The 20,668-nt window shown below is 36.2% G+C and overlaps 1 protein-coding gene across 2 annotated transcripts in view; it reads right to left on the reverse strand.

Annotated features, from left to right (window-relative positions):
• Window positions 1-3,568: 3,568 nt before the first annotated feature.
• The window catches only part of BARD1 (BRCA1 associated RING domain 1), a 92,643-nt gene continuing 75,543 nt past the window's right edge, over window positions 3,569-20,668 (reverse strand). The window contains exons 8-11 of one of the 2 annotated variants that reach the window (XM_027566761.1): window positions 19,785-19,917; window positions 18,936-19,028; window positions 8,119-8,216; window positions 3,569-6,728 (exon numbers count right to left, since the gene is read on the reverse strand). In XM_027566761.1, the coding sequence (XP_027422562.1) occupies window positions 6,396-6,728; window positions 8,119-8,216; window positions 18,936-19,028; window positions 19,785-19,917 (657 nt within the window). In that variant the 3' untranslated portion in view covers window positions 3,569-6,395. The remainder of the gene's footprint in view (window positions 6,729-8,118; window positions 8,217-18,935; window positions 19,029-19,784; window positions 19,918-20,668) is intronic. The other variant, XM_027566770.1, reaches the window with a different exon arrangement.

The following is a 20,668-nucleotide window of genomic DNA, read 5'->3' on the forward strand; positions in this document are numbered from 1 at the left end:
ACGATGGCCAGAATGATTCAGGACCAAGACGACCAAGACCAGGATCAACCGACTTCTCAACGAGCTGCTTTTAGAGAAGTCTGATCCATCTGCTCACACAGGAATGAAAAGTGATCCTGTGAGTGCCTGCACAGTGCTGTGCTTTCATCCACCTTGACATCCATGGGCGACAGACAGCATTTTCCCACCTTTATAATTGTAGACACAGGTTAACTAAACTAGTAAAGATATGGTAAAAAGTCCAACTGACTTTAAAGTCTGTGCAGGAGACATGCCCTTCCTGGGTCTTTAATCCAATCTTCATGCCTGCCATTAGGCTCATTGACCCTTCTCAGAATGGCCTGCACAGGCAAACTGGAGCACTGTGGCCAAAGTAATACTTATCTAAGCTAGGGTGTTAGTCACAAACCAGGTCAGAGTCTGAACAGTTAAGTATTTTCCCCACTTCTCCCTCATCACCATTCTAATAGAAACTTCCAGGTATCAAAAATTGTGTTTCCATATACCAAAAACAAGGTACCAGGAATAGAAGAAAACAGTCTAATTTACACCTGCATAAGGAGAATAAAACACCTACGAATAAATTAACCAGGTGGTGAGACCTGTACCTTAAAAGAATTTGAAGACAACATAATTCAATGGGAAAATATACCTTGCTCATTGACTTGAAGAATTAACATTGTTAAAATGTTCATACTACCTCAGGCAATGTACAATCAATCCTTATCAAAATACCCATGGCATGTTTCACAGAACTAGAACAAAGAATCCTAAAATATGTATGGAACTACAAAAGACCCAAATAGCCAAGACAACCTTGAGAAAGAAGAGAGCTGGAGGCATCATACTCCCTGATTTCAAAACATGCTGGCCCAGAAATAACCATGTATATATGGTCAATTAATCTATGACAAGAGGAAAGAATATATAATGGAGAAAAGACAATTTCTTCAATAAAGATATTGGGCTTAGCACATCTTTACTACTCAAAATAGGAACCAGTAAAATCAACACATTTTCGCCAATGAGAAATGTTTGTTTATTCTCGTAACATAAAAATTTGTGCTTTGGGATTCAACAAGCTCTTGGAAAGCGTTTTCTGCCTCCTGCTCATTGTGGAAGCATTTTCCCTGCAAAAAGTTATCAAGATGCTTGAAGAAGTGGTAGTTGGTTGGTGAATGGTCAAGTGAATATGGTGGATAAGGCAAAACATCACAGCCCAATTTGTTCAACTTTTGAAATGATGGCTGTACAACATGTGGTCAGGCATTGTCCTGAAGAATTAGGCCTGTTCTGTTGACCAATGCCAGAGAAGGCAATGGCACCCCACTGCAGTACTCTTGCCTGGAAAATCCCATGGATGGAGGAGCCTGGTAGGCTGCAGTCCATGGGGGTCGCTGAGGGTCGGACATGACTGAGCAACTTCACTTTCACTTTTCACTTTCATGCATTGGAGAAGGAAATGGCAACCCACTCCAGTGTTCTTGCCTGGAGAATCCCAGGGACGGGGGAGCCTGGTGGGCTGCCATCTATGGGGTCGCAGAGTCAGACACGACTGAAGTGACTCAGCAGCAGTTGACCAATGCTGGCTGCAGGCCTTGCAGCTTTTGGTGCACCTCATCGATTTGCTGAGCATACTTCTCAGATGTAATGTTTTCGCCAGGATTCAGAAAGCTGTAGTGAATCAGACCAGCAGCAGACCACCAGTGACCATGACCTTTTCCTGGTGCAAGTTTGGCTTTGGGAAGTGCTTTGGAGAGCTTCTCCTCAGTCTAACCACCGATCTGGTCATCATCAGTTGTATAAAATCCACTTTTCATTGCGCACTGCAATCTGAGAAATGGATTCATTGTTGTACAGAGTAAAAGACAACACTTCAAAGTGACAGTCTTTTTGATTTTCAGTCAGCGCAAGGCACCTACTTATCAAGCTTTTTAATCTTTCCAATTTGCTTCAAATGCCAAATGACCTTAGAACTGTTGTTCTCTGACACCTTCTAGTATAGCTGTAAGAGTATAGCTTTGATGATTGCTCTCATTTGGTCCTTGTCAACTTCTGATGGCCAGCCACTACACTCATCTTCAAGGCTCTTGTCTCATTTGCAAAGCTTCTTGAACCACCACTGCACTGTACATTTGTTAGCAGTTCCTGCGCCAAATGCATTGTTGATACTGAGTTGTCTCCACTGCTTTGTGATCCATTTTGAACTCAAATAAGAAAACTGCTCCAATTTGCTTTTTTTCTAACATCATTTTTATAGCCTAAAATACATATAAAATACATAGCAAGTAATGTCATTAGCAAAAAACATAAAGCAATGCTCATTAAAATGATGTATAACATTTAAGAATGTATTCTAATATTAAACAGCAAGATTCAACGATGCAAAACCACAATTACTTTTGTACCAACCTAATTTTTTAAAAAAGTGTTGGAGAGAATGAGGAGAAAAAGGAATACTTGTGCTACATTGATGGGAATGTAATTGGTGAAAAGTGAACATCGCTCAATCACGTCAAACTCTTTGTGACCCCATGGACTGTAGTCCATGGAATTCTCCAGGCCAGAATACCGGAGCGGGTAGCCTTTCCCTTCTCCAGGGGATCTTCCCAACCCAGGGATGGAATCCAGATCTCCCACATTGCAGGTAGACTCTTCACCAGCTGAGCCACAATGCAAGCCCAAGAATACTGGAGTGGGTAGCCTGTGCCTTCTCCAGGGGAACTTCCTGATCCAGGAACTGAGCCAGGGTCTACCTGCAGTGCAGGCGGATTCTTTACCAACACTATCAGGGAAGCCCTGTAATTGGTGAAGACACTATAAAAAACAATAGGGAGTTCCTCCAAAAGTTAAAAATAGAACTACCATTATGATCCAGAAATCCTACTTCTGGGTACTTATCTGAAGAAAACAAAAACACTAAACTTGAAAATATATATGCACCCCAATGTTCATTGCAGCATTATTTACAATAACCAAGATACAGAACCTAAGTGCCCATCAATAGATAATGGAAAAAGATGTGACATATATGTACAATGTAAATATACAATATTAACAAATTCAGCGGTAAAAAAGAATAAAATCTTGTCATTTATGACAACATGGAAGGATCTAAAGGGTATTTTGCTAAGTGAAATAAGACAGAGAAATATAATTATTCTATGATTTCACTTATATGTGGAATCTAAAAAACAAAACAGAAAGACTCACAGATACAGAAAACAAACCAGTGGTTGCCAGAGGGAAAGGGGTGGGTGGGTTGGGAGTCAGGCAAAATCAGTGAAGGGGATTAAGAAGTAAAGACTCCTAGTTATAAAAGAAATTTAAGTCACTGGGATGTAATATGCAGCATAGGAAATATAGTCAATAGTATTGTAATAACTGTGGTGATGAACAGCAACTAGTTAACAAGGTGACCATTTGAAATGTAAGTAAGTATTGAATCACTGACGCACGCATGAAACTAACACAATACTGTCAATTATATTTCAATTAAAAAAAAAAAACACAAGGGAATCACTGTGTAATAAATGACACTCTTAATGACGATTCCAAATTACCAACGTTACACTGTATTCAAAACATTTTATTTAAGTAATAAAGTACTTAATACACATTTGAAATATAGTACTCAAAAAGATTAAGCTTTTGTCAGCTGAAAGATTTCCTCACACATCTTGCTGAGCCTCATTCTTCAACAGTGCAGAATAGGCCCCTTCTATAGAAGAAACAGAGATATGCAAGCACAAACAACTTTAATGGTTCACGGTAATTAAGAAGGAAGCGTGAATCTCTGACTGAAAAATGAAAATAATTACAAGTGTATCTATACAGAAAATACAAGTTTTCAAGAGCTTAACATCAATTAGCTGCTGTCAAAATAGTTAAGGAAACCTAATATAAAAATGCTTAATAGTGGGGCACAACATATGACAAAGAGGGAAGACAAACCAAGAGAATGAACGAAGGAAGGCGAGATGTAAATATCAGAAGTGTTTTTACAAACAGGGATTCAGATCAGAGAAAACAAACACAAATTTGTCTAGGATATGACCAATGAGGTAACAGAAAGCAACCAAAAGTCAGTTATAAATCAAAAATGACAACCAAAATCCCAGGGAGTCTTAAATTATTTAATCCAGACATTATCTAACCCCTCAGAATTGCTTAGTGCTAAATATGTTGTTCATCATTCTCCATTAGAATGAAATGCAAAACAAATACATTACTGGTTGAATAGAGTGTTTCAGAGCTAATTCACCCTTTGAAGGTCAGGATCAGCAGTATTATTGTGTTAACACAACACATTTCTTAATATGGAAAAATAACATTGCAAAGAAGAAATTAAAGTAAACTTTATTTTGAAACAATCAGCCAAATTTCAAACTTCAAATAAATGGACCTTAAAATGTTCCTGAACTTCAGACTGTCCATATTCTAACCTAATGGTTACCAAAAGGGACAAAGCTGCCAAGTCTCAACAGTAACACCCTCCCCATGTTTTCAATATTATAAGTACATTAAATTTCTAGAAAGACTTATTAAAGAATTCTACTTCTTAGAAAAATGTTTTTAAATGATCCAATCTACCTTGCTGATTCACAAATAAGAACACTCAGCCCACAGTAACCTCCCCAGGTCTCCCCATTCTCGGCTGATGTCCTGTGCACTACTTTGCAGCCCTGGCAGTCCTGGGATCATGAGCGGGCCCTTTTCATTGCTACCATTAAACTTACTGTCACAACCTTTTGTATCATCTGGACAAACTCAGTTTGAAATCAAGTAATTACCAACTTCTGCCCTCCCAGAAACCTAAACATGAAAAACAATTTATGAAGAAAGAAATTAAGACCTATGAAAAAATTATGTTAAGGATATATGTTAAGGTCTACCAGAAAGACTGCATTCTAAGTCACTTATATTTGACTAAAAATTTGTTAGTCTGGTGAGACCTCCTAAGAAATACTGAAATTAAAATATGTTAGAGAAAATGTTCTACACAGTTAGATACATATGCTATTAACAGTTATAAGCTGATTATTAATAAGCAAGTATATACAATAAAATATCATGAGCCCAATGTTGATTTTCACCAAAAAACGGTAATGTGAAGATTCAAATCATGATTTCCTGATTAAAAGACTTTTTTTCTTTTTAGAAAAGGGGGATAAAAATGTAGGAATAGTCATCCAAGTAAATTATAAGTAACTAAAACACAACTGTAGAAAGCAAAAGTATTTTAACACCTATGGTGGCACATTTAGACCAGGTAAACTATTTTCATTATAATAAAACCAGAATAAATTATTTGACAATATTATCTGCTTACTAAACAAAGGCAAATATTTTTGCTGGTGGCAGGTGTGGACTTTTTTTCATCAAAGAACATTAAAAGTGAGAGATGTAAAGATACCACTTGCAGATGTAACCAAGAGTTCTGATGCCGTCTCATTAATCTTTGATATCTGATGGCATGAATAGTGACTTCCCAGGTGCTGCCGGGGGTAAACAATCTGCCTGCCGATGCAGGAGATTCGAGAGATGTGGGTTCTATCCTTGGGTCCGGAAGATCCCCTGGAGGAGGAAAATGGCAACCCACTCCAGTATTCTTGAGAGGAGAATCCCATGGACAGAGGATCCTGGTGGGCACAGTCCATGGGGTTGCAAAGAGTAGGACATGACTGAGCATCTGAGCACAATGTGAATAGAAAGACATGATGAATCAACACATATGCTAGTTTTAAAAAGAAAAATTCTTTAAAGCAATCTCAGCACTCAGCACCTAAATGGTAAATACAGAATGAATTCCTAATCTGGCAAACAATATATATATATTAAGTTAAGTAACTCTTTGGGTTAAGAAAAATACTCATGAAAATAAAGGTTTCCAATAATTTTTTTCTCCTGAAGACTCTGGCCCTTTTCACTCTTCTCACATTTTAGGTGTGCTATGAGTGTGTATGTATATGTGTGTTTGGTACACATACACATTTAAATATATATATATTAATTCAAGGGAAAAAAGTATATGAATGAGTCTGCTGCTGCTGCTTGCTGCTCCTGTTGCTACGTCACTTCAGTCATGTCCGACTCTGTGTGACTCCATAGACGGCAGCCCACTAGGCTCCCCCGTCCCTGGGATTCTCCAGGCAAGAACACTGGAGTGGGTTGCCATTTCCTTCTCCAATGCATGAAAGGGAAGTCGCTCAGTCGTGTCCGACTCTTCGCGACCCCATGGACTGCAGCCTACCAGGCTCCTCCGTCCGTGGGATTTTCCAGGCAAGAGTACTGGAGTGGGGTGCCATCGCCCTCTGTGATGAATGAGTCTACCTATTTGTAAAAACGTGACTGATGAAAACAGTGCAATCACTAGGTTATCACACTGTGGGAGTTCAGTTGTCAAGAGGGAGCAACTCAAAGGACATCACACAATCTATAAACCAGCTGGAAGGAGCCATCCAGACTTTGCCCTGCCGAACCCTTTCTGGGCGATGATTAGACAAGTCCTCATAGATGATATACTGTGTGCAGAAGCGCTGATCAGAATCAGGTTTGGCATGGTACGCGACTGTATTGATGGTTTGAGTCACGTCACTGTCTGGCTTGGGCTTTCTAATGAGGATCTGGCCCCCACCGGCAGCGACAAGCTTAATAAGGTTGTCCTTTGGATGGTGTTTGAAGGTTCCCCCCAAATAGAAGTAACATCCATCAAACAGCTTTGGCAACTGAAAAAACAAACAAAAAAAGCTCATTAAAAGCAGACAAAAATATTTAAAAACACTGCACATGAAATAAGGGAAATAAAAAGTCACAAGCAGTTAAGAAGTTATTTAATGAGGTGCAAGGACAAGACACACTTCAAGAACTCTCTGGGTTAAGTAACTCTTTGGGTTAAGAAAAATACTCATGAAAATAAAGGTTTCCAATAATTTTTTTCTCCTGAAGACTCTGGCCCTTTTCACTCTTCTCACATTTTAGGTGTGCTATGAATGTGTGTGTATATGTGTGTTTGGTACACATACACATTTAAAATCTGTTCCTCAAACTTCTTGTATCAGAATCTTTATTCATACTTGGTAGGACTTAAAGTCTCAAGAATTCCTTCCTACCATATCTAAAATATGCTTTGGGTATACCAAGCTAAACTTAACTGTAAGTCTAACAGCTTGTCCATGGAGCTTTCCAGCTCTGCCCATCCACATTCAGATCCCTATATACTACCAACCCAGGTTCCCCCAGGGCAGCACGTGGGAGGGTGGCCTCCGGGGTTCTAGAAACATTTTCCTTAGAGCACAACACATTAGAAAGCCAGGGCCAGAGAGCCACTTAGCTATAAACACATTTCTGTGTGCTTTATAGAAAAAGCTTCACAAGTCCCTTCTACAAAAATTCTTCTTCAACATTTTTAATACACTTGTACGTCAACAGAAAAATGGAATTTTGTTCATTAAAATCTCAATATGTGGTAATAAAGACATGGTTAACTAAACCTGAGCATCAGCTGTCTTCTCTCAAACTACTTGCATCTAAGACTTCCCTCAGACTCTGAAAGGTTTATGGTAATGTTTGAAATGCCCAAAATGCAGTAACCATATGAAATTATTACCTTCTGGATTTTACTGCTCATTGTTATCATCTCTCAGAATCAAGCACTTGAAATGAGCACAATTAAAATTTTAACCAGGGGTTTTCCTGGTGGCTCAGTGGTAAAGAATCCGTCTGCCAAGGCAGGAGACATGGGTTTGATCGCTGATTGGGAAAGATCCCACACGCTGTGGAGCAAATAAGCCAGTGTGCCACAACTACTGAGCCTGGGCTCTGGAGCCCGGGAACAGCAACTACTGCATCCCGCATGCCCTAGAGCCTGTGGTCCACACAAGAGAAGCCACCACAATGAGAAGCCCGAGCACAACTAGAGTGTAGCCCCCTGCTGGCTGCAACTAGAGAAAAGCCTGTATAACGATGAAGAACCAACACAGCCAATAAATACATAATTAAAAAAAATTTTAATCAGTCACCTGTACTTGTTAAAAGGGCAGGAGAAGTTTTTCCTCATGGTAATAACAGTATTAATTTATGATAAGAACAATGAAAGCAGAATCAAAAGGAAAATACCAGCTGTTCTCTGTTGAGCCTGCTTTTCTGTGGGCCTTCAGGAATTTCATACTTTTCTTCCTGTTCACATTCTTTGCTTTGTAGACATGCTTTCACCCCTGGCAAAAACCAAGGATAAAAGCAAAATAAATATCAAGTGAAAAGTATTTCTTTCACATTGAAATGAAGCCATTTACCTAAGCCATTTTTCCTCTTCATGGTTAAGTATTGCTCTGAAACAGAAAAAGAAACCTAACTTACGCCAAAACAAAAGGTAGTAAAACTGATCTTTCCTTCACAAGACTAAGCAATGAGGCAGTACTGAATATAAATTTGAGTTTTCTTTGTAAAAAACCTAAATCAATACATTATTCCACATACAAAGTAAAAATCTAAATTTTAGTTTATGGCCATTATCAAAATTAGAGTGAATAAAAAGTCCCACGAAGTTCAGCTCACAATGATCTGACCCCAAGATCTAACCATCTGCCCCACTCATCCTGGCAATCCCATGTCTAACCTCCTGTTAGACTATAAGTGATCTGACATTCAGCAAAGTACCTGAGTCCAGAACACCTCATTTAAGCTGGCCACCTAACAGGGGCTCTATAGCACTTGTTAAAATAAACAGTAAAGCAGAGTCTGCGACATGTTTGGAATTGACAGGTACACACTGCAGTCACCAAGGGATGACTGGTGAGTACTTCAAATGCCTTAGAGCTGCTTCAAGGAAATCAGTCCTGAATATTCATTGGAGGGACCGATGCTGAAGCTGAAACTCCAATATTTTGGCCACCTGATGCGAAGAAATGACTCACTGGAAAAGACCCTGATGCTGGGAAAGACTGAAGGCAGGGGGAGAAGGGGATGACAGAGCATGAGATGGTCGGATGGCATCACTGACTCGATGGACATGGGTTTAGGCAAGCCCCGGGAGTTGGTGATGGACAGGGAAGCCCAAAGTGCTGCAGTCCACGGGGTAGCAAAGAGTCAGACATGACTGAGCAACTGAACTGAACTGAACTGACAGCTGCTTCAGTTGAGATGTTCCAAGATATTATATAGTATAACAAAAGTCAGAATATTTTAATGACTAAATACTCCATCTCTTCAAAAGCATAGTTTTGTCAAGGGACTGAATTTTTCTTAACTTGGAGCTATGAATGCATATCACAATTCAACGTTCAACGCTGGCATATCTGTAATTCTCTATCACGTGATTCTTAATTTTCTGCTAGTTTTGCCTGTGTTTTGGGGTCCCTTTCCCCCAATGTTTTCAATACAAGAATCCTATTTAGCTAAGTCTGCTATGCTGAATCTTATTCTGATCAATAACTTATAAATATGATAGTTTTATAAAAACTGTTTTTTTGTATGTAATTAAAAACTATATTTTAAAAATATAATTTTAATAACCACTCACAGGGTATAAAAAACTATCTTTCCAATGAAGCTAATACTAAACTATCAATTTTACCATTTATTAAAAAATGAATTTCAAAATAAAAATTATGACTAGGTCAAAATCATACCAGAAACACTGACAGTGTGCTTACATGATATAGTATATTAAATATCAATACAAAAAACATTACCAATATAACCAAATAACTGACTTACCTCAGACTTATTATTTCACATATAAATTATTCCTTTTACTTTATGTCACTTAAATATGTAGCCCCCTTCTCCTAATGATATTTGCAGAGCATTTATACTGGTTTAGATGAACTGTACATGCCGGTACATAAAGCCAAGAACTTAACACTGAATACCCTTATGACGTCTAACTGTAACAAGTAAACAGCTAATGTATAACTACAAAAATAAATAAATACACTGTGCCTATGCTGGCTGCTTACCAACCTTATGGGTTTATGTGACTGGTTATTTAAACTATCAAAAAATCATACTAAAATTATTTTAATTGACCCAAGGGATTTGCCAGCATTAGTCAATTAACAGAATATAGCATTAACAGATAGTAGAATGAGACAAGCATGGCATCAAGAGAAATGAGACAGCAGACACCAAGAGGGCAGCTTTTTCAGTGTAAATATGCCTCAAATCATAAAACTTCCAGCCTTATAGTAATTGTTCAGTAAATTTCTGTAAAGGTAGTCAGAAAAATCCAAGGCTCTAATTATAACTGTTGAGCTAAATGAAGAATGCATTCCTCTGATATTCTCTTATTACAAAGAGAAACATTTTGCCAACTCTCTCTGCCACTTAATATCAACTAAAGAAGGAAAATATAGTTCCCCAATGGCACCCCACTCCAGTACTTTTGCCTGGAAAATCCCATGGACGGAGGGGCCTGGTAGGCTGCAGTCCATTGGGTCGCTAGAGTCGGACACGACTGAGCGACTTCACTTTCACTTTTCACTTTCATGCATTGGAGAAGGGAATGGCAACCCACTCCAGTGTTCTTGCCTGGAGAATCCCAGGGATGGGAAACCTGGTGGGCTGCTGTCTATGGGTCGCACAGAGTCGGACATGACTGAAGCGACTTAGCGGCAGCAGCAGCAACCCCGCCCTGCCCAAAAACTAAGGAACAGTTTCCAGTTCTATGATAACATGGTAGAATTATTGCTGCACAGAAAACGTGGAGAATTTTTTGAACCCTGGGTGAGAATAATGCCTACAAGGGCCTTGCAAATTACATAATCATGTTGGGTATCTCGTCTTAAGTGGGAGGAAGTTATGGAGACTGTAATGGTCATATGCACATCTTAAAGACAACAGAAATTAAATGATTATGATGAACTAAATCATATAAATTGTACCTGTTTTGGACTTAAGGCTACCAATTTGAAACTCCTGATGCTTCATCTAATCAAATTCTTCATTTCACAGGTAAAGGAAAGTTAAATTCTTTAAGTGACATAAGTGAGATAAAAACTCAGATATCTTCCAACTCCTAGATCAGTTTTTTCCTATCTTTATTTTATTAAAAAAATAAAGCATTGTAGGAAATGCCAGGTACTCTCTACTCAGATTTAATATATTATATCTCGCTTAAAATAAATGGCCAAACCACTAAACAGATGACTAAATAGGAGGATCCCTATTTTTAAGAGATTGCTGCTAAGTCGCTTCAGTCGTGTCCGACTCTGTGCAACCCCATAGACAGCAGCCCACCAGGCTCCCCGGTCCCTGAGATTCTCCAGGCAAGAACAGGGGAATGGGTTGCCATTTCCTTCTCCAATGCATGAAAGTGAAAGTAAAGTCACTCAGTCATGTCTGACTCTTCACGACCCCATGGACTGCAGCCCACCAGGCTCCTCCATCCATGCGATTTTTCAGGCAAGAGTACTGGAGTGGGGTGCCATTGCCTTCTCCGTTTTAAGAGATTAGCCGTGTACCAAAACGTCAAAAACTGCTGACTACCTGGGAGTTTGGGAGCAGGGAGAATAATGCATTTGCCTTTGTCTTCAGTGAATCAATGAGTTTGTTTAATTTGAAACCGAAGCTGCCACTCTCTCATTTGTACCCTTTGAGTTTCAGAATAGTCTCCAATGTGTCAGTAGACAATTATAATTACACTTCACATCAACTTCCTAGTTGACTTTTTTTTGCAATAAACCAATTGAACAGATTTACTACAACATGAAAAGAAGACTTTAAACTTTGAGAAACTTAAATGGTGATATTTATCTAATCCAATTTCATTTATCCAAACCAATGAAATGGATGAATCTACAAGCCAAAATACTATTTAAAATTACTGCTTTAACAAACCTAAATAGATAATCATTAAGGTAATTATTATTAAGATTAAGGTAATTATTAATAATAGAGAATAATCAAAGTTTTAATTACTCAATACTATGTTAGTTAACCAAACTGCAACAAGAATTATTAAATCTATTTTTCATATTAAACAATCAGAACTTTCAAAATATTCCTAGTCATAAACTCACCTAAAGTAATAATATATACTGTAATCCTTAATCTCTATAAAGACTTTAAAACAGGCCATTTTCACCAATTTAACATTTCCTTACTGTAGAGCAGAGAGACAATACTTAATATCCTATGATAAACCACAATGGGGAAGAATATTTTAAAAAAGGATGCATATATACATATAACTGAATCACTTAGCTGTAAAGCAGTAATTAGCACAGTGTAAACCAATTATACTGCAATAAAACTACTTTCTAAAACTGAAACAAATTATATTTTGTATTTGTACTTAATAAAGTCTATATTATTTCATCATCTGCATAGTTCAGCAGAAATAAAAATCTATGCAAGATCACTGCTTAACTTTCTCAGCTAAACAGGAGGATCTGAATCCAAACTGAAATGACTTTACACGAGTAACTTATATTGCTTATATAAACACAGATTTCTGAATATGCCAGAAAGATACATACTTTAAAATGTGTCAAGCCACTACCCTTGTAAAAGTATGCTTTATAACATCTTTACTTGTCACATGTAGTATTTTAAGATTGTGACCAAAGCTATCATTTTGCAGAGACATAGGAATAAACTAGCTATCTTACTAAAACACAGAGATTCTTTTCAGTTCAGATGTATTCCTGATCATGTCTACCATTTCAGGTAAGCTTTCCTTGTGCCCTGATTTTATTACTTTTTGATACAGAGGTAAGCAGCCCAATTCCCAAACTACTGCTTAACTCAAAGTCATTAACTCTTAACTAATTAAGGCAGCTCTGGCTACCTAAGAAACCTCTGGAACCTGCATACTAATGCAGCTTATGAATTCTGGGATATGATTTTTTTTAAAAAAAGATTCTTGTACCATCCAAAAATGTACTTCTTTATTTTAAATCTCCAGTAACCACTCTTGCCTCCTACTTCATAAAACCATACATATCTATGGATGTGTATTTTCATTTTAGCTACATAAACCACTGATGATGTTCATTAATTTCTATTAAGCTTAGTCACTTTTCCTAGTTTTAGAAGGAGAAAAAGGATTACATAAATGGGAGTAGGTTCCTGAATCCACAGCTACACACAAATGATTACAGAATTTAATGAAGACAGAATAAAGCTTTAAAATGGAAATCTGTCAAATGCTCCAAATTCCAAATGTCCAAAGGGGAAATGATCCCTCGATGAAGCCACAGAACATGCTCACTCTCTTCAAAAGCCAGAGCAATAAACAAACTCTTATTTTAAAGAACTGTTATTCTTCTGGAGCCAGTGGCTATTTGCATTGACAATTAGAATTAAATATTACTCTCAGCCAAGGCTAAATGGTATTCTAAAAAAAATAAAATGAAAATACAGAATCAAAAATTTTATGTCAAAATCAAAAATCCTAATAAATATGTCATTAGATCCAAACTAGGCACTAATATAACTCAAGAAAACTGTATATTAGTAAATTTCCTTTCTGATTCTATTAAAAATGAACACCAAAGTTGTAAAAACAAAACAAAATAAAAAATTATTTTTTAGATGCTAGTGGGCCTTTTAGTCAAATAGGCTATCTTATCACTAAATTTTAGACAAAAGGAAATTGTTTTTAAGAGGAAACTTTCTACAACAATGACAAAAATGGGAAAACAACTTTTATTCTCACTGTAATTTTAAAAAAATTGGATGGCAAGTAAAAGAGCTAAAACCAATATTATGAAATTCCACAGTGAGGATGGAAGGACAATAAAATGAAGGCTGAAAACATAAAAGGTAAATGCTCCTCTCATGCCATCATAAACATTTGGATTTAGAAATCAACTGTCACAAATCATTAGATTTTGCATTTTCATATAAATATCATTGAACAATTATTTATTTTTGGCTACATTTTAAGCCAATATTCTAATTACAAGCATGAAAGTGAAAATGAAGTCGCTCAGTCGTGTCTGGCTCTTTGCGACCCCGTGGACTGTAACCTACCAGGCTCCTCTGTCCATGGGATTCTCCAGGCAAGAATACTGGAGTGGGTTGCCATTTCCTTCTCCAGGGGATCTTCCCGACCCAGGGATTGAACCTGGGTGTCCCGCCTTGCAGGCGGACACTTTAACCTCTGAGCCACCAGGGAATTACCAGCATATTTATACATAAAAATATATTTCTTCATAAGACAGTGTGCTAAGTTTATTTATTTTACTTAATGCATATTGAGAAGCAGGTCAACTTCTATCACAAAAGTATATTACTGTATGATAAAATTTGCTTAGGCAAAATTTGGTATCAATTCTAAAACCTTGTATTATGAATAATAATATCAAATCAACCCTTCTCTTTATAAATGTGGTTAACGAACAAAGTCAGTCTAAGGTTCAAAAATTTTCCTAATAAAATACTTTAAAAACTCATACTTGGTGCTCTTTTTTCATTGTATATTTAACACAAATTATTTATGTAAGATTTCTATGTTCATTGGACAATAACCATATTAAATTGTATCTGGCTAGATCTGCATAACAGGTATACACAATTCATTGCATCAGATTCAAACAATATACACACAGAGGTTCTAATTTCCCTGATTAAGAATGAAACCATTAACTCCTCAATAAATTTTGAGAAAAGATCAAAAAGAAGATCTAATTGTTATTAGAATTTAAGAATTTGAATTTCTTCCTAAAACACTTGAGACATATATTGATGTTAAAACTGTTATAAACAAATAGACCTCTACCAAATCCAATCCATGACTGTTTACTTCCTTCGCCTGTACATATTCACACATTTATGTAATATTGACAGAAAAGATATAAATGTTTTATGCTCTTTAAAAAGTTTAAACAAATTTGTTTTTCATATTTCAGACCTAAGTTATCATATAAAAATATAAATTTTTTTCAGAAAATATCTTTAAGCATTTCAGAAATTTCTTAATCCTCTAACACTCCAGTTATTCCCCCCTATTTCTTGTTATAAGAAATAACAATAGAAATCATGTTTTTTTCCTTCTCAATTACTTGCTTGGGTAGCTCAGAAATAGGACTATTAGTATAGTAACAGATGTTATTATTTTTTTTTCTTAAACAATCTTTGGTAAAATATTTCTGTAAGCATGAAGTTGTCTAACTAATCTTAGTTGACAGAAATGCTTTGGTATATTTATTTTTTGGTAATTAGCAAAATATGAATAAAATTTTTCTTTATTTTAAAAATTCCACAGCACTCTCAATATCCTTTTAAAGAAAATTTTAATTGAAAAACATGTTCATTAATCTGATTATGAAGTTATTTGTAAAATGATGATGTAGTGATTGTCTTTTAGGTTCCACCTTCCACATCTAAAACAAAAACAAAGCAACACTGTATGTGGCCCTTCCTCTCCTCACAGATGAAAGTCCAGAGTAAAATGTTTGGCACATTCCCACACCAATTTCCTTAGGTGCTAAGGTCTTTCAAAACTTCTACATTTTATTTCAACTCAGATGATAGTGGGGAAGAGATTATGAAAGAAAAGATGACAGTCATCTGCTCTCCCTTTCACAATGAGACGAGAAATGAAGAGGCAGAATTCAATTTTTTTTTCAAAAAAAAAAAAAAAGGTTAGGCTAGAGGAGATTTGAAAGCAGTGTACTGAAAAGAACAGTGCAGTAAAATACATTTTCTCTTTCTGAAGGTTAGTTTACATCTTTAGGATGCAGTTCCATCTTCTTCATTCTCTAAGAGATGAATACAATTTATACATCTTCTATTTTTCATTCTAGCCACCTCTTTAATTACCAAAATCACCCTGTACAGGGATGGTTATTAGTTTCCTGTGAGGAATCGGCACCAAAACTAGGACTAAAGTAGAATCTCAGGCACAAACTCAATCTTGAAGAAGGAATTTTCCTATCTATGCCTCCTGTTTCTATAAAATAAATACCATCCAATAAAATATCTGTAAAATAAACATGATGAGAGAGAATGCCTGATACAATAGCATAATTATGGCCTATTCTTAGAATGTTCATGCACAGTTCATTAACTATGACCCTGTAAGATGCTCCATATATATAAAATAGAAAAATAAGAGATATTAACCAGTTAAGAGAAAAATACATTTAAACAGAAAACTTCCAGTTAAATTTGGATCCAAGGAATCCAGACTGTTTTATATAATTATTTTTGTTAATTTATTTAAATTTGTTTAATTTTTTAAGTAAGTCAATTCCCTATAGAGAAAGTTTACATGAAACTTCGTCTTCAGTCTACTTGGTTTATGGAAAATACTGAAAAAGTTAATACTAAACATTCTACAGAGTTCAGCCAGTAAAGATTTTGTCTTTCAGGCAAGTTAGTGAATATCTCAAACACAAAATTTAGTTTTAATAACTCATAGATCTTTGTGATTAGTTTTGAAAGCTTTGGCCCATCATATCATTCCTTAATATAGATGATTTTCAACTAATTTTGAATACCTCTGAACATGTTTTTAAAAATCACACTACGTTGCCTGACATTAAGAACAACACAAAATAATAGAAAAATATATTAGGATAGAAAGTGTTCTTGCAACTATTTCTTGCAACTAAACCCAGCAACTATTTAAATTCATTGTCTCAAACCCTGAACCTATTCCTCTTTGTATTTTGAATTAGAAAATATGGGGATGTGAAATTCAGTAAGAGATTCCATCCACCTTTTATCCTAAAAGAACCACTGATATTAAGAGTATGTTATTCACTACTGTGACAATCACCAAATAGCACACTATTAAGTCAGCTTGAGTCCATTAGTGATTCTATAAAAATGACATGGCCAAGCCATTAAAATGACAAAACTTCCATTTCTTAAAGAAGGCAGATTTTATGGAAATGAATACTGTAGTCTGTATATGTAACAAGATACAAGTTCAGCAAATTCACAAGAACTAGACTTACAGGGTAAGTGGTAAGTGCCTTAATATTTAAAATTTCACATAGCTTCTTTATTACTGAGATTCTTGTTACTATGAAAATCCATTCCTTTCTATAACCACTGGCAAGGTTTTTGGCAAAAGTGGAGTACAAAAACATCTATAATCATGGAAACATTTTAGGTCAATTTTTAAAATACTGAGGCCCAAGAAGACTTGACACAAATCTGAAAGGGAAACAAAGGTCCAAAAATAAGGGACTAAAGAAAAAACTTTTTTTCTACATAAATGGCCAATCAGTCCAACTTCTTCTCATACTTTTTAGCTTGGCTGACTGGCAGAGTAGAGTAACAGAGAGAGTGGCCCTGCTACTTATACATGTCACAGACCAAATCAATGGAGACAACTATCAAAAGAAAAGTGGTAGCTGTTTTACTGAGATGAATATCAACTGCTAAAAGAAAAGTTTTTACCAACCAGTTAATTTAAAACAACAGATTAATAATATAATTCAGGCTTTGATTGAATCAAGCAACTCTACCATAAAACCTTGAAAGTACAAATCTTAAAACAAAAGATTTTTCAAAACTAACTCTAACCCATCATTTGCTTCTTACAAAGAAAGTTTCATGAAAAACACTATTCTTTAATTTTAAAATTTGAAATAATTATAGATTCACAGGTGATTGCAAAGAAATGTACAGGAAAGTCTCATGCACTCTTTTTCTAGTATCCAGTGTTAATATCTTACACAACAATAGCACAATTATCAGCACCAAGAATTTGACATTGATACAGTCCAAAGAACTTACTCAGATTTCATCAGTTATACATTCACCATCTGTGTGTGTGTGCACACACAGACCTGACATTTAATCATATATGTAGACTATGTAATACAACTACCTCTAAGATCAAGATATTCAACTATATTGTAACAGGACTTCACAGGTCCCTCTTTAACAGACATTATTCTTTTTATAAACAATCAGTTAGCAAAAAGGTCATTTCATTGTCCTATTTTAGCTGTCATATCAAAAGCAGAAGACACTTTAGTAATTGAGGAGTAGAAAATAACCTTGTACAAGCTTTCTTTTTATTTTGTTAAGTCCTAGGTAAAACAAACAGGTGAGAGCTGGGAAGGTGAGAGGCAGCATCAAAGGAGAAGGTGGTTGACTACTAACTAGAAAGGAGTAACAGGAACACATTTTCATCAGAGGTTTAGAGAATAGCTAGTGTAATTGCCCCCAATCAGGTGGTACAATTGCCTGGAGGATCCCAGGGATGGGGGAGCCTGGTGGGCTGCCGTGTATGGGGTCGCACAGAGTCAGACACGACTGAAGCAACTTAGCAGCAGCAGCAGGTGGTACAAGGCAGTCTCAATTTTCAAAGATCTTCCTAAAACAAATGATATTAGCTGAGAGAGCTAAAGAGAGTTATGCAGATAAGTTTTTAGACATCACAAGGAAAAGCAATAAACTAATTTAATAGTCATATATTTAAAACAAGCATTTATTGAGTTAAATATATCATACAATGGTAATATGGGCTTCCCAGATGACTCAGTGGTAGAGAATTCATCTGACAAGCAGGAGACGTGGGTTTGATTCCTGGATCAGGACGATGCCCTGGAGAAGGAAATGGCAATCCACTCCAGTACTCTTGCCTGGAAAATCCCATTGACAGAGGAGCCTGTCTGGCTACAGTCCATGGCCACAAAGAGTCTGATATGACTGAGCAACAAAACAACAACAACAATAATGGTAACACAGATTGCTTAAGCTTACAGGTCTATTACAGGATCCATTTACTCTGGATTAAAATAGTTGGTATGACAGGAAGACTTTGAAATGAGAACATACTTGTATATATTTACCAAGAACACCTAAGTGATACCATTAATATGAAAAGCTTTTTCAAAATGTAGGGACTAAACAGAGGTAAAAAACATTAGCATAAGGTCCTTAAATAATTACTGGCAATACTGCAATAAAAAAATGAAATTAGTCTATTTAATTCCCTTTGTAATTCTCCCAAATCCAATACTTACATTCAAATTTTAGGATCCAGCATCCACTGAGAATTCCAAGCATACATTTCAGGGTGCTTTGAACTGTATCACCAGGAACAATGACATGAGTTACTACAATACAAAAAAAGCAGTAAGAGAAACAGAAATATAAACCAAAATAATTATTTAACTAGTCCACTTACATCTGAATTTTCTTCCAAGGCAACAATTTTTATACTTTGGTAAAGACTTCTTTATTTAATTTCATTCTCTATTATGGCTACCAATATGAAAAGTCAGATCACAAATCATAAATCTTAAAGCCACACAGAGTGTATGTGTGTGCTCAGTCGTGTCTGGGCCTTTGTGATGCTATGAACTATAGCCTGCCAGGCTCCTCTGTCCATCGGATTCTCCAGGCAATACTAGAATGGGATGCCATTTCCTCCTCCAGGAGATATTCCCAACTCAGGACTCAAACCCACATCTCCTGCATTGGCAGGTGGATTTTTTTTACCACTGAGCCACCTGAGAAGCCCAAAGCCACATTGGCCAAAGCAAATTTCTTTTCTATTTCCAATTACAACTAAGGAATTAAATAAAGCATTACATTGTTCGACCATTTATCTGTCATTAGCAAACTCATAAAATTGCTCTTCTGACATATGCCCTAAAATAGGGGCAAAGCTTTAAACTTTATATTCCCTAACTAAATGAAGACTGTAAGTAATTTACAACTATAGAAACCTTTTAGAATTATTACCAGATTCAAAGTATATAGTCAGATTCCAATGGGTAAAATGTATAAATTATCAAGGTGAGTTCTACAATGGAATTACCCATTTAAAATTCTCTTCTACCAAAACTAAATAAATAAATAATCCTCACCTGTACCGTCAAACTCGGCACATTTTTTAGCCTTAAGAATCGTTGCAAGCTCACTGAGCATTTTCTGTTGTTCGGAAGAAAGTCCACTGCCTATAAGTACAAGAGGCCCATCCCGACGCTGACCAGTGTTTACCTGTCAATAGAAGAGGTGATGCCATAGTGTCAAAAACATTTAAAGGCTAGAGAAAGATTAAACTGCGTTTCAATTGATATGAGCTCGGATTTCTCTACTTTATCTAGTAATTCCCAATAATTTCCATTGAATCGTCACTCAGAACCTTAAAGCACAATGCATCTGGTTCTATTTCTTTACCCCCTGCCCCTAATAAAACACCATTTGGGATACCTCTCTATAGTTAGGGTGTCTTGTTTCCTCGATTCCAAAGTGGATCTCTCTAGGGTTTTCTAACTTCATTCTGTTACCAGTAAGCCCCACCTTTTTATAAAATAACCCCAAATACCCACTTAAAATGATTAATTCTCTACCCCGCCCAAACTAACTTACTCGAACAGAGCTAAACCCAACCTGGTGTGTTTAATTTAAACTGAGATTACATAAAAAATGAAAAAACACCAAGGCTTCTAGAACAGCACTGATCTTGAAGACAGAAAGCAAAATTTTAACAATGAAAGAATTATTTTTCAAAACCAACAAAGTAAAAACAGACAAGGGAATACTGAAGTTATTATATCAGATTCACCAACAGAAATAAGTCACTGGAGTTTATGAAAAGGAAGTGCTCTAACAAAGATTAATGTTTTCACTTTAATAGAAAGACTTAGAATTTACTGGATACAAAAAAAAGACAAGAAATTTAATTCCAAGAAATTGGAATGAGAGTTAGCCAAAAGCTACCTGATGAAAAAAAGCAATGATCCGACAG

The sequence above is a fragment of the Bos indicus x Bos taurus genome, chromosome 2 (genome assembly GCF_003369695.1).
Source record: "Bos indicus x Bos taurus breed Angus x Brahman F1 hybrid chromosome 2, Bos_hybrid_MaternalHap_v2.0, whole genome shotgun sequence".
Taxonomy (NCBI): domain Eukaryota; kingdom Metazoa; phylum Chordata; class Mammalia; order Artiodactyla; family Bovidae; genus Bos; species Bos indicus x Bos taurus.